Source organism: Lissotriton vulgaris, chromosome 4_1, assembly GCF_964263255.1.
Source record: "Lissotriton vulgaris chromosome 4_1, aLisVul1.2, whole genome shotgun sequence".
In the NCBI taxonomy this organism is placed as follows: domain Eukaryota; kingdom Metazoa; phylum Chordata; class Amphibia; order Caudata; family Salamandridae; genus Lissotriton; species Lissotriton vulgaris.
This window is the reverse complement of record NC_141691.1, coordinates 1286372439-1286386656: the sequence shown is the minus strand read 5'-3', so window position 1 is coordinate 1286386656 and position 14218 is coordinate 1286372439. Positions and strand designations below refer to the sequence as shown.

General features: G+C 45.4%; 1 protein-coding gene across 2 annotated transcripts in view; it reads right to left on the bottom strand.

Annotated features, from left to right (window-relative positions):
• The window catches only part of ATP9B (ATPase phospholipid transporting 9B), a 2364768-nt gene that overhangs the window by 900380 nt on the left and 1450170 nt on the right, over positions 1–14218 (bottom strand). For both annotated transcript variants that reach the window (XM_086965515.1, XM_086965516.1), the window contains exon 11: positions 7826–7902. In XM_086965515.1, the coding sequence (XP_086821641.1) occupies positions 7826–7902 (77 nt within the window). The remainder of the gene's footprint in view (positions 1–7825; positions 7903–14218) is intronic.

Genomic DNA, 14218 nt, shown 5'->3' with positions numbered 1-14218 from the left:
CTGGCCTGGGGCAGACTGGGTACTGTCTCTGTCACACTGGTCTGTTGCTATGGGCCTAATGTCGATGACCCGGAATTTTATACCTCACTGTGGGCCAAGATATTTGACGTAGGATCCAGTCACATTATATAGGGGGTGACTTTAATGTAGCATATAATCCTGGGATGGATAGGTTGCAACCTGCCCCACACCACTATACCAAAGCGCGAGATATTTTGCAGGACACTGTAACCACGTATCAGCTAGTAGATGCATGGCGACATATGCACCCACATGCCCGTAATTGAACACACTTCACTGCGATGTGTGGCTCACCGGTTAGAGGAGGCAGTCCCTAATGCAGAGGTCAGACCCAGGACCAGGATTCAATCCCCGATGCGGCAGGGCCTTGAGCTTAAAATGTCCACGGACTCGATAATTCTCGCCTCTGTGCCTACTTGAATCGTGGGTTCACACTCTGCAACTCTGGGCAATAGCTTACTTAATCTCCACTAAGGCCCCACCGCGATGGGATGCCTGGTCTTCACCTTGGGGATGCCTAGTAGGGGTAATCTCGCAGGGAAAGGCCAGGACTGGTTCCCAAAGCAAGCGCCTTGAGACCTTACGATGAAAGGTGCTATACAAGAACGTATGATTTACGATTTACGATTTACTGCGCAGGCAGCAACATGGGCATGGTTGGACTATTGGTTTCTGTCCAGAGGGTTAGGTCCAGCAGTGTCCCAGGTACAACATTTGGCCAGAACCTATTCAGACCACGCACCGGTGGCGCTTACTCTATTGTGTTCCGAATTCACTGTACCGGGCACTCCTTGGCGGCTTTATGCCGCTAGCTTATTAGATACGGTGTTTCAGGAAGAACTGCGAGATGAAGTTCAAGACTTTTTTTACCGCAATAAAGGGACAGTGGACAATGTGGAAACTGTTTGGGAGGCTTTCAAAGTAACACTTCGCGGATTCTGCATCTCGAAGGGGGCGGGGGTACCTAAAGACATAACCAATACACTAAGTAAACTGGAGGTAAAGCTCAAAGCGCTGGAGGCAGACCTGGCTCCCGACCCGGAGCCCGCTACTCCAATCCAGTTTCGGGACACACTCAGAGAGTATATGGACACAGCGCAGAGGGAAACAAGATTTAGGAATAAATTCTGGGTGGCTTGAAGTTACGGTGAGGGGGAGAGACCTGGCAAGGCTTTGGCACGCATATTCAGACAACCTTGTTACGTTGGGTATGTATTGGAGATTGAGGATTTGGATAGGATGGTTTACTGTGATACAGCCAACATATTAAATGCCTTCACACTGCATTATCACCGTCTATATACCACACAATGGAGGGATGCCTTAGATCTAAACACCTATTTGGGAGATGTGGCGTTAGGCTGGCTAAGCGACGTACAACAAACTTTCTTATGTGCTCCATTTGAATTGGACGAAGTCAGGGAGGCAATTATGGGTATGCAGTCGGGTAGGGCCACAGGGACGAACGGCATTCCAGTGGAATTCTATAAAACATATATAGACTTAATGGCTCCCATCCTTCGGGAAGTATTTGAAGAATCACTTGAGGTGGGATCTTTGCCGCCATCCATGAGGGAGGCACTCATAATTTCATTACTGAAGCCAGAAAAATCTCCCAGACACTGCAACTCCTATAGGCCGCCTTTTCTACTTAATTGCGACGCCAACATTTTAGCAAAACTCATTGCCAACAGACTGAGCCTGTTGATGGAACATCTGATTCTGCCTGACCAGTCAGGATTTGTACCCGGGAGGGCCACTTCCCACAACTTGAGGACACTTTTTGCTATATTACCACCAGAAAGAGAAGGCGCTACGTTGTAACATGCGGCAAATACTTATATCATTATATGCAGATGATATTAGCCTCAGCAGAATATAAATTCACTACTCAGAGAATTTATAGTTTTTGGGAAACTATCAGGGATACAGATAAACTGGGGGAAATCGAGCATTTCCCCATTGACGACTGCGACAACCCGATTCCCGATGGATTACCCTTCAGAGTGGTGCAATGAGGAATTGCGATATCTGGGAATACACGTCACTAAGGATAGAGAGGAACTTATGAGGTCGAACTATGGCACTGCTATAACTCGAATAGCGGACAAAGTTACCCGCTGGATCACGTTGCCTCTTTCCATGGCGGGAAGAGAATCCTTAATTAAAATGGTGATACTCCCCCAATTGCTTTATCTCTTCTTAAATATGCCTTAACAGATGAACAGTGGGAGTGCTGCTGCTCACCGAGCGAGCATCAGCCAGCAGCAGGCACAGCATCATATACTATAAATTCCAACATAGAATATACTGCACCCCTGTAAGGCTGCACAAGTACCGCTTATGAGACTCTGACAGATGTGATAGGTGTAGGGCCCCTGGAGCGGGGTTTCTGCATCTAGCCTGGGAGTGCCCTGGGGTGAGGGACTATTGGGAGCAAGTGTTTGCGGCTCTGACGGAGATGGTCAATACACGAGTTGAGCCCATCCCAGTTATGGCCCTGCTAGGCTATATTAGACCACTACAGGCAGCGCATCACAAATACGTCGCTCTTGCGCTACTCATGGCTAAGAGGCGGGTGGCCTGCCATTGGGGAAGAGAACGGGCGCCCAAATTTAAGAAGTGGATTGATGACTTAGTTCATTGCCAAGAGAGACTAGCCACATATGCAGAACTACTGCCGGGCGCATCGCGACCCAGAGACTATTGGGCCCCACTTACATGTTACCACTTACTCACCCGCGGGACTTGTAACACACTAAAGAAGAAAATACTAGACATGACATTACTCTGCAAACTACATATTAGCACAGGACACTCTGTTAGGATTGCAGGCTTAGAGATGGAAATGATGTGTTGGCTGAGATCGCTGGAAACAAGAGATATGTAAGTCACACTGTCTCATGTACGATTGCCTTTTGGTCATTTACCCACATGTTGGTGCACGTTGCTCAGTAATATTTTGAACCCTAAAACTATGTATCTTCATGGATTGTAGTCATGAATAGATTGCATCATAATATGTAAGCACTGATGGATGTGCTACTGGTTGTATGTATATGGAAATACAAAAAAAAGAAGTTTAAAAAAAAAAGAGATAAGAATATGTATTGTATCTATTTTCATTGTCCCACTAGGAAGACAAAGTTGTCAGTAACAAATGAAGTACAACGATAAAGTTAATGACAGGAAATATTTCATGAACGTCGTCGATTCACCAGATTCAAACATGCAGTATCCTCCTCACCCCAAATAACATCATCGCTTTGGTGTCCCTTTATCTTACCACCCAGCTAATCACCAGCCTCACATTAGTGGCAATCGGCTAGGAAAAGGAGTGAAATACACAATAAACAGGTCTCTTAGTGGTCTCAATATATTCCTCTTTCTGATGCTGCTTTTAAGAGTTCTGAAACCACGGCTACCAAACGGCATGTAAGGGGTAACAGATCCGATCCATGGCTACCCCCTAACTGACGCCCATGAAATATTTCCTCTGGGGCGCAACCTTTGGCCTGCAAAACACTGTAGCATCACAGCTTTATTGAATCTGAGTTCGAATACTTTCCAAACACCTAACAAAATGCGTCAAGTTTCCCTTACACAATACTTGCATAGGTACTTCATTAGCACTCTCCAATGCAAATTACCACCATAAACGTTGCCAATATGTCATCGCCGAATTGGTCATGTTAAATAGATGCAAATACCAAGTAAGCGTCCAGTGACATTAACACCCAGAGAATACACTTTAGAAATATAATTAAAAATAACCATGGAAATTAAACAAAGGCAGCAAGTGTGCCTGCCTGTTTATAAGCCAAACATGCATGTCTTAGGGAAGAGGTGTGGCGCAGTGACCATGGCGACTGACGCCATAACACAGGGGCTCAGGGTGCGATCCTCGGCCCCGGCGGCAGGTCAACTCACCACCATGTGACTCTGGGCAATACCTCGCCTAATCTTCCCGATGGCCCCAGCGTCTTGACGCCTTCGGGCAATTGTTTGTGCTTTACAAATACTGCTTTTTAGGTCTCGTAGAGAGACCTATTGCCGTCAAACCACAAAGCTGAGTTCACAATGCGTATTTGTAGAAGTGTACATGCTCGTGAACGCGCTTCTATCCCCCTGCCTTGCTCTTCAAAGGCTCCCCTTACCATTTGCTTGCTCCTGCCTCCCCGCCCACTGCTTCACACTTCACGGCCGCCAGGCCGTGACTCGCATTTTTGCCCAGCAGCTTCAAAGGGATCTGCTTCCCCGCCCACTGCTTCACACTACTCGCATTTCTCCTTCCCACTCCCCACAGCAATGCCAAGAGCTTGTCCTTTTATCTTGCCTGTCATTTCTTTGTTTGATTTCTTCCCTTCTTGCTTGTTAACGTGTGCAGCTCATTTGGCAGAAAAACTGTATAACAAAGAAAAAAGTCAATAGGTCATAGACCTCATTAGAAAACGGATCTTTGGCCGCGGCTCCTCTCTGCAGCTGGCTTTTTGAGGCGATTTGCATACTGCCGTTTGTAGAAGCAAAATAATTGAGTTGCACTGTTGCTGGCTTCGTGACACCGCAAATGTAAAAAATGGATTCTGTCTTTAAAGAATATTGATTGCGCTCTCTGAATAATGAGCAACACCAGCATTCCAATTGTTCTGCCATCACCACATGAAACGTGTCCGAAGCTGGCCCTGCATACTCTAAACATTACACAGTTCGTGCCGTTTAGGTCTTTTGTATAGCTAGTCAGACTCGCGTGCGTACAGATAGATGACTAGATTCGCTTTTGGGCAAACAAGTGGAATGCGTTCACTGGGTTTGTACTTTCCTTTACAAGTCGTCTGTGCTGCAGCAGGCTTCTGCATCATGCAAAGGGAAGCAGCGTTTAAAAACTGTGTCAGAATAACACGGCGTCACTCTTAAATCATAATGACATGTGTTCTGATCAGTGCTTAATGGAAGCCTGTTATCGACTTGCCAAGGATGAAAGGCTGAGTCGGAGTTTCTAACCAGTTACCTCCACCTCTCCAAGTAGGGGTTTAGTCCGCTGAGCTACCTTAGTTTCTCGCTATTCGCTAAAAAGACAACCGTTGCTAATTGAAATGACTACCGCATTGCTTGAGAGTGTAGCTGTTGCCATTGAATCTGCTTCGGGAAGGGGACCTTATTTGCGGTTAAAAGCTAACAAACCACACACGGAGGAGTCCAACATAGTTGTCCCATTAAATATATATGCAAATATCAGACCCTCATGATTATACATCGCTGAGTAATTGGTGTGTGACCATAATCTCCTACACAGCTGTCGGCGGGGTGGTCACCCAGACAGAATCCGACCTCACTTCTTTATAGAGGGGACAGACCGCACCTCATGCAGTTTTCCAGAGTATGCACCGGGTCTCAGTGGTTGGCAGGGGCTCTTCGTTTCAGCTGGCCCAATCCAAGTGCCATGAATTGGCAGATGAGGTGCTTGCTAACAAGTTTAAGCTTGTTCTCTCTGCCTTCTTCCCCCTCCCTCCCGCTGTCTCCTTTGTCTCTGTCTCTATCCTCTCTCTATCTCTCTGTACCTTCTCCCTTTCTCTCCCTCTGTCTCCCTTTGCTTTTCCTCTCCCTTCTCTCTTGCTGCTGAACCACCCCTCTCCTCGGTCTCTCGGCGATGCTCCGTCTCCCTGCCTCTCTTGCGCCCCTGCCGGTCTCCTCTACAGCCGGCTGTCTTTGGCAGGTTACATGATCCTCCCCCGACAGTATTGTAAGAAAGGCAGCCTCTTGGGCTTCAGCCAATGCAGCTACCCTGCTGGGAAAGCTGCAAAACATCGACAATACATCATATACACTTGGAATTCAGAAACGCTTTCAGGGGTTTTGCTTAAGTCATAACAGTGTGCTGAATTATTTTTGTAAATGTGTGTTTTGAGAATTTGAGGGGAAGAAGCGTGTTTGGAGTGGCATCGGGCTGGACTAAGAACGCGTTAGCACCCAATCAAATAGGTTATAGTATGTAATGAGAGGCGCTCTCACTAACTCGCAAAGTCAATATCCCACAACTAGCAGAGGTTTCGTGCTGAAGCTGAACCTATGTTAACTTTGTTTCTTTTACTTGAGCAAACGATATGCTCATCCCACTATAATGTCAACCTTCCTTCCTTCCACGTTTGTCTGTATCCCCAACGGAATCTGGCAATGATGACTACTTTTATGGCTCTAAATCCTGTCTTTCTTCCATGGTGTTGTTCCTTCTGCCCCCCCCGCCTCAAATTCTCATTCATGCTTTTTTCATGCTCACCCTGATCTTCCCCTCTGATCACATCTGCTCTTTTAACCTTTGTTCTTCCTTCCCTCCCCCTCTCAACACGTCTTCCTTCCCTCGTTCCCCTCATCACCCCAACCCTCTGCTTGTCACCCCTTCCAAAATACCACGAGCTGCCCTGACCGGCCAGGCAGGTCTCATTTGCAAAGCTCATTTTCGAGATAAAGTTAGCAATTAATTAGGTTTTCACTTTTGAAAAGTGGTGACCACGCACGGATCGTGCATATTTCAGACATAAAATTCAAATGAATGGGCCGCTCCCAGGTTTTAACTATATTACAGGGTTAGTTTTAGAGTTTATATTATGTCAATAAATATTTTTTCACTGAACTACAAACTACGGGTATTTTGGACCAATGGATGGAGGGTATTTATTTCTAAGGGGAGACATGGAGCGGATGGGCACCAAGGATGTCGTGTTACAATCCAGTGCATTCTGGGAGTAACAGTGCAAAGGCATTGCGGTTCATATAAGTGACCTAAATAACAGGAAAACATGGTCTATAAAAGAACATAGTTGTCAAGTTCTCAGTTTGCTTATGTGACATTTCCCTATTGACAGAGCTTTAAGTGGGATGAAAAAAATGGGGGGCGGGTATCAAAGAGGCGTGTTTGATATAATGCAGGTCGTAGATTAGAAACACCTAAGCTAAAAATCTATGCTTAGCATAGTTTACCACTCTACTGGTATTTTGCTGCTCTGTCATTGCATCCAGACATATAATACAGGTATCATTACACCTACAATAAGCCTGGACTAATGGTTTTGTCGATGGGTATTAGCTGCATAAGATAAATAGGCAACAAATGTGGCTTCTTTGTATAGAATATTGGAAATGCTTCAATTATAAAATGATGAGACTGTGAATGTACTATAACAAGTCTCTTTGTAGTTACATCAAAGGCAGTGGAGGGTTGAACTGCTGCAGAGTTCATTTCTTTTTCACCCTGAGTGTGAGGGCAAAATTGGAAAGCCTATTATAAATAACAATAACAATAACAATAATATTTAAGCATTAATTATTATAAAAGCCATTGCTATAGGTGTCACATTTGCGAAGTTATAACTATAGGCATTGTAAATGACAAAGATTTTAATTTAGCTATTTTCAAAACCAACACGTAATAATAAATGTGTCATTTACAATACCAATAGCTCAAACTTTCCTAATGCAAGACCTATTGCATTGCAAATGCTTGTTTTATTTACGTAAGAGCATGATGGCTGTAAGAGGGTGAACTATGGTTTTCAAAGGTAAGGTAAGGTAACAGGACTTGACCGTTAACTGCCATTTGATAACAAAATCATAGATTGTGCAAACTTTTTAAAACTCAATTAGCAATCTTCTAAAATCACACTCTTGGTTTTAGCACTTGTTAATTAATACAGCATAGAAATACCGATATGCGTAGACAGTTTTAAAAACAAATCAAAGCCATTAATTGAGGGACTAGAAAATAAGAAATATGAAAAAAATCATACGTATAAAAATCACTAAACCATACCTTGTTCTTTGGATTTGAGGTGTTCATTACACTTCTAGTCTCTTTTCCAGTGTAAATAACCACTCCTATTACAGTACCTGAAAAAATTCAAGTATACACATTTGTTTTCAGATTATCGATTACATTTATAATTTGAATTGCATATTTGTAAATTTAGCTTAGAGGTTCCTGTGAGCGTTATGTTTAACCAAGTGAAATTACTTTGCTGGTTTATATAAATTATTTGTACGAGAGACTAGATCAGACCCATAGCAATTGTGGTCGTTTTTTCAAAGATGCACTCCCCAATCTCCTCTCCAAAGCCTATGCCAAGCACACATTACCAGTAACAGCAACAAGAGAAATGGTAGAGTTTAGAGAAGTTAAACGGTTTTCAAACATATCCTTCAATCCCCAGGTTGGCTAACCATCTCCTAACAGTTTGCATTACCCGTCTCCTCGTTTGTATATAAAGATTCCCAAACAGCCACATCATCTTTATGCAGCAAATCAAAATTCTTTGGATTGTGACTGCCATCACAATAAAATCATTTTCTCTTGCAGATTTCAACCCCAGTCCTACCCTCTGGACCTCCTGTGGGGAGACTGAGCATTTCCCACACTTAAACATCTAGAGAGGTATCCATCGACATTATCTCAGAATGCTGCAACTGCTGAAATATGTAGTTCAGCTACTTATCTCTCTTATAAGAAACCCAAGCTTAGAGACTGTGGATGATTCAAAGAGAACCACTGACGTTCTTGTGTATTCCTTCAATATAACCGCAGCATTCTCAAACTGCTGAAATAATTATTTCTAGTATTTGTTTCCTAAGACCACTGTTGACCCAAAGACCTTCAGATTAGAGACTCTACATGTGTCTTTCAACTGAAACCTTAAATTCCATTAGAACCACTGACGTTCATGAGTAGTTCTGAAATTAATGGAAGGAGTTATGTTCTGCCTGTAACTCTGCCACCTTTGTTTAATGCTGTAACGCTAAGGCCAGTGTCTATGTAATGCTACCTTTTATATGTTCTCAATTCTGGTATTAGTAACCTCAAATATGATTAGCTTTTCAGAGATGAGACCCTGACTTCAATGTTCCAACTTGCTGTTTGCAAATTACACATTTCGGCTATTACAAGAGGTGATTCTTGCATCAGCTTGGGCAGCTCAATCTCCGGAACATACAAAATCTCTTGATCATCATAACCCTTGAAAGTAGCTTCTGAGCTAAATAATTCCTTCCTGTGCCAACAAGGTTTACCTTTATTATCTTAGTCAATCATACTGCTTCACTTATCCACCGAACCCAAACAACCCTCATCGTGAAGGGCTGCAAACCTCTAATTAGACAATGCCACTCCAGTCAAGCCCAGATCCTCTCTTCAGAGTTCATCAGTGACACATCCTCCCAGGGAATGTACTGCATCAGAAAGCGCCTCTGGTCGACCCCAGCACCCCGGTAGATCAATTTAATGGATCCACGTGTTTTCCCTTCATTTTTTGAAGCAGGATCTCAGATACCCGCCCCACACACATGCATGCACCAGCGCCTTCTAGCAGTCTGTGCATTATGAAGCGGGGCATGCAGCGCTCCATGCTGAATCAGTGCTTACAATCAACATTAAAACCTAATAGTTGCTCTCGAGTGAGGCAGAACAACTTCCCGCTCTAAATTCTGATGTTAGAGAGATCCTGTGTCTTATCTTTGAGAAAAAGCAACGGGCTCTTTGTTTGGCCTTCTCCGCGCTCCTAGCTAAGGTTGCTGAACGTTAAATATGTTTAAATTAACTGCATGCTTAGCTTTTGAAAGCACCGTTTTATTTGAATTATTTGAAAAGTTGCGCACCGTCAAATCATTCATGAAGCAACTGATAATCATGCCGGGCATTCATCTACTCCCCTTAAAAAGATGTAGCATTCATGTTATAGTTGACTATTTTACATTGGTAACATTGAAAACGGATTTTTTTTTCTCTAAACGACCGAAGAGAATTAAAGGGTGCACATTTTGTTTTGATGTGTTTATCAATTAAATTTATGTTTACAACTGCCTTTTTTGTAAAACTAATTAAGCTGCCGCTGTGAGTAATATGCATACACAATAGCAATGGCGGATGGTGACATTTGGAAGTGGTGAGGCGTAAAAGTTCAAAATGCCCATGGCAAGTGAGCTCTGCAAGCGAGCCCAACCTCACGCGCTCTTAGCACTGGAGGTCGAAATCCAGCCACATAATTCGCTGTCATCCTACACTGTCCAAATTACGGACAAACTGCGTCCCGTATCACTTGTTGCACTGGTATTACACCTTTATCTCACTAACAGAGCAACTTATGAATGTATTTGTAACTAGTGTATTCATTTATTGATGTGGACTGTACATTAAAGGCTCCTGGCGTCGGGGGTTGCAGAAAGTAGGAACAACCAATATAGAAGTGTTTTAAGTGAATGTTCTAAACCCTGGCATCTGATCTGTAGCGCAAAGCCACAATTGAAAAAATAACAAATAACGCAATCGTAGTGAACTATGTAACAATAATTAAATAATTCAATTATTAACACAAATAGATGTTATTGCAATATGTAATACATAATAATTATTGATAGGCATTACTGCATTATTAAATCCATAAGTCACACAAATAAATAAATATAGAAATTAAGAATTGCATAGTTACAATTATTGTTTTGAGAGTGACACTGATCTCGAAGGAGGCAGTGTTATCCAACAACGCCCAGTAGAGAAGGTAAATACTTCTGCTAATGCAGCAAGTGCCGAATCTTGTGCTAGAAATGTGTTAGAACTCAAAGCCGTCCTATTAGAACTAACGTGCCCAGTTCCAGACACTGCATTGTCCGAATAGCCCAAATCTATAAGAAAGCACTCTTTACTTTTTTATATTTATTTTTCATGAGGGATACACACTGACAGCTGCTATTCATAGCTTTCAATCGGTTGGTTTTTAGAAATAAGTGGCAAACTATCTGCTCACCTCAGATTTATGGCTTGGTGCGCCTGGAGTGTGTCTTTTTACCTGTGTATTCAGGCAGCCCTTCCATCCGAAACTTTGCTCAGCTCTGTGCAAAGGTCAACTGTGTGCAAAGAGAGACAGGCACCTTTCAGACGGCTGGTTTTATCGTGAGAGGGGTCACTCTCTCACCCTGCACATACTCGGATAAATTGATACATGGGAGGCTGGATGATAAATCCTGGTTGCTTGCAACAATGAATGTATTGATCACTCAGTATCTGGGTGCATGCATATGTGAATGAGTGACTGGAAGCATAAATGAGGAATTTATGAACAATATGCCGAATAGGTGGCATTAAGGGCTGTATTGTTTTATTAATGGCAGAAAGTTTATATATGAAGGAGAGCGTGCACGATTAACTCTGGATTTAAAGCGCTTGATCGATAACTTGGTAATGTAATGAAGAGGTGCATGCATGACTGAATGAAAGAGTGCATAATTGAACTGTAGAAATACTTAACATCTTGGTCAGAACGAACCTTCACGTTGACCTTATGGGCCCATGCCAGCTGACGCCTTGCCTGCAGTCCTAAATTTAAACTGTAATTCTGAGAGTTGCAGTCTTAGTTTATTTCAATGAACGTGTCAGTGAGAGGAAATCGCGTGCCTGGTATCACACGATACTGGTGTTGCTGCAGTCACCACCCTCCCTTTCTTTTGGGAGGGGTCTTGACTCTCGCTTTCCCATGGACAGCGTGGGTATTTTTAACCCTGCCGCCTGCGCTGCGGTCAATGGGCCCTCCGGCTGTGTTGAGCAGGACGTGTTTGTTTCTCAAATGTTGTTCTGCCCCCGTCCTGCTGGCTGGGAGTCGGGTGGGGGGGTCAACAGGGAGCATAAGTTCAGCTGCTGTGGGGGCGGCCTGCTAGTCACTGTCTGGGGCTGATTCTGAAGTGGGACAGTCAGACAGTGGGTCTGTGGACGAGAGCTGCCTGCGACTGGGAGTGCTGCCACTAGAAGAAATTATATGGGACAACAGGACTGTTAGACCTGGCACCTTGGCGTGAGTTTCCCTTCCACTTTTTGCTGGTGTGCCTCCGATGTTTTGCTGGTTTTCCGATACTCAGGGCACTGCGCCACGGCCGACCCGTGCCGCAGTGCAAGTGCTCCCTACTGTAAATTGTACATGTGATTGATGTCCATGATTGGTTCATTGGATTTACTGTTAGTCCCTAGTAAAGTGCACTAGGAGTGCCAGGGCTTGTGAATGCCAATACTGCTAGTGGGCCTGCAGCGCTGGTTGCGCCACCCACAGAAGCAGCCGTAAGATGTGTCTGGGGACTGCCACCGCAGAACCCACGTGCAGTCTCGTACTGTCATGCTGGCTGGGCAAGTGCAACCACTTGCCAGCCCCGAAACCTTCCCTTGACTTCATATTAGTCACCCCTCTGGTAGGCCTGAGGGCAGGGTGCATTGTAAGTGTAAGGTAGGACAAGCCCTGATGTGTGTGGCATGTCCTAGTAGTGAATTACAACTAAATTCGTATTTCACTATTGTAAGGCTACCTGCTTCCGTTAGGCCAGAATGGGCTGCTGGAATTATTACACTCTATAATCCCAGCAGGCTCAGGGAGCATGGTAGAGAGTCATGTTTAGTATGCCTGAACTCAGGATGATAAAATACTTCTTTTAGTAAAGTTTATTTTAATATCCTGTGTTTGCAAATGCTACTTTTAGAAAGTTAGCATTTGCTTGCCTAACCATTTCAGCCCGCCTCTGCTGGTATGTGTATCTGACTGTCTGGGATGTGTGAGTGACAGGGCTGGGGGATGACAGGTGGTGAATGCGCAGATTACACCTTAGTGGGAGGTAGGAGTGGCTCTTGACTCTGAATCTTGCTGTGCTCTGCCACCACAATGCTGGCTCCAACCTCCTGGGGAGCGACTGATGACTCAGCCGACACCTGGCCCAGGAAGGGCGAAGCCCCATCAACAAGGTACCCTGGCTGCCCCTGTCCGCACAATGCTGGCTCCACCTCTTGTGGGGCGTCTGATGCGCCTGCCCCTCACACTGAAAGCAGAAGCCGGATTAGGCCACCAGAGTACTCAAGGACTGAAAGTGGCTATGCAAAGGCCCCCCTGGCCTGCGAGAACAAAAGAAATGCAGTATAAAAGTAGGAGCCCTGCTCCTTGAAAATTAGATCCTGTTTGTGCTACAGAAGGAACTCTGCCCGACGAGAAGGACCTGGAAGGACAAGGAAGGGTGCTGACTCTTGCCTGTGTCTGGTGCCTTGCTGCAGAAGGAGAGGAAAACGAAAGACTACAAGAAGACTTTTGCTTTGAGAAACTTTGTGCCAAACTCTGCTGAAAGATCTCCAAGGGCTTGCTGTTGAACTTGCCCCCTGACCAGCGCCCCAGGACCAGTGGGCGCTACATCCTGAAGAAAGCGACTGTGTGTGCTGCTTATCGCTGCAGTACTGACAGAGGGGTCTGGGAGCGCTGGGCAAGCCTGCCACGCTCCCCGTAACCAAGGCATCGACATCCCCCTCGAGCACCGTGACCGGGGCCCAAAGCAACAGCGAGAGCAACGTGAGGTCCAGCCGCCGCTGGCCCGAGCACCGTGACCGCAACTGCACTGGGAGCCCGAGAGCAAAGTGAAGGAGGACCCGTCCGGTCCAAGCTCCCGAATTGACTGCGCTTCGAGCCGTCAATCCACCTGCGAAGACGGACAGCCGCCCTGTGATAACCCCCCTCTGGTCGGTAGCCTGCCCGACAGCTCAGCTGTGAGCGCACAGCTGCAACCAGCCCTTGGCTGGGTACGTCCTGCACTTGGGGACCGTACTGCCAATGGCCGCCACCACACAGCCGCCGCCTCCAGGGTCGGAGCGAACGACGAAGGAAGGACCCTGCCGCCACAGAGCACCGCCGCCCCGGATGACCCGTGACCTGCCCGGCTGAGAGCCACAACGAACAGCGACCCCGGAAAAGCAACGCGACGTGGGACAGCTCCCCTGGAAGCCGCCCGCTCCACAAGAATTTGAAAGGTACTGTGTTGTATCCTCACGGTGCGAGCGTCCTGCAACTCGAGCTCGCACCGCGCTATCTGCTCCCAACGCAAGCCGCCTCTGAAACCGAGGCTCGCACGGCTCCTGGCCCTCGAGGCCCCCGCAGAGAGCGCATTGAGGCGCTACGAGACACTGAACCTTGTTGAACCTGGGCAGAAGGCCCGAACGATTGCTTATTGCTAAGAGAGAACTGTGGCAACCTGAACTTAAGTAAACTGGAACCGCTATTGAAAGTTTGACAACTGTATTTACAAGCCTGCTTGAAATCTATATAAAGATATATATTTTTTTACAAATACAGTTTGGTGTCATTGTGTGGTGGGTTGGTTGTGATGGTGTAATATTGCAAATGTTTAACCCTATGTGCCCCAA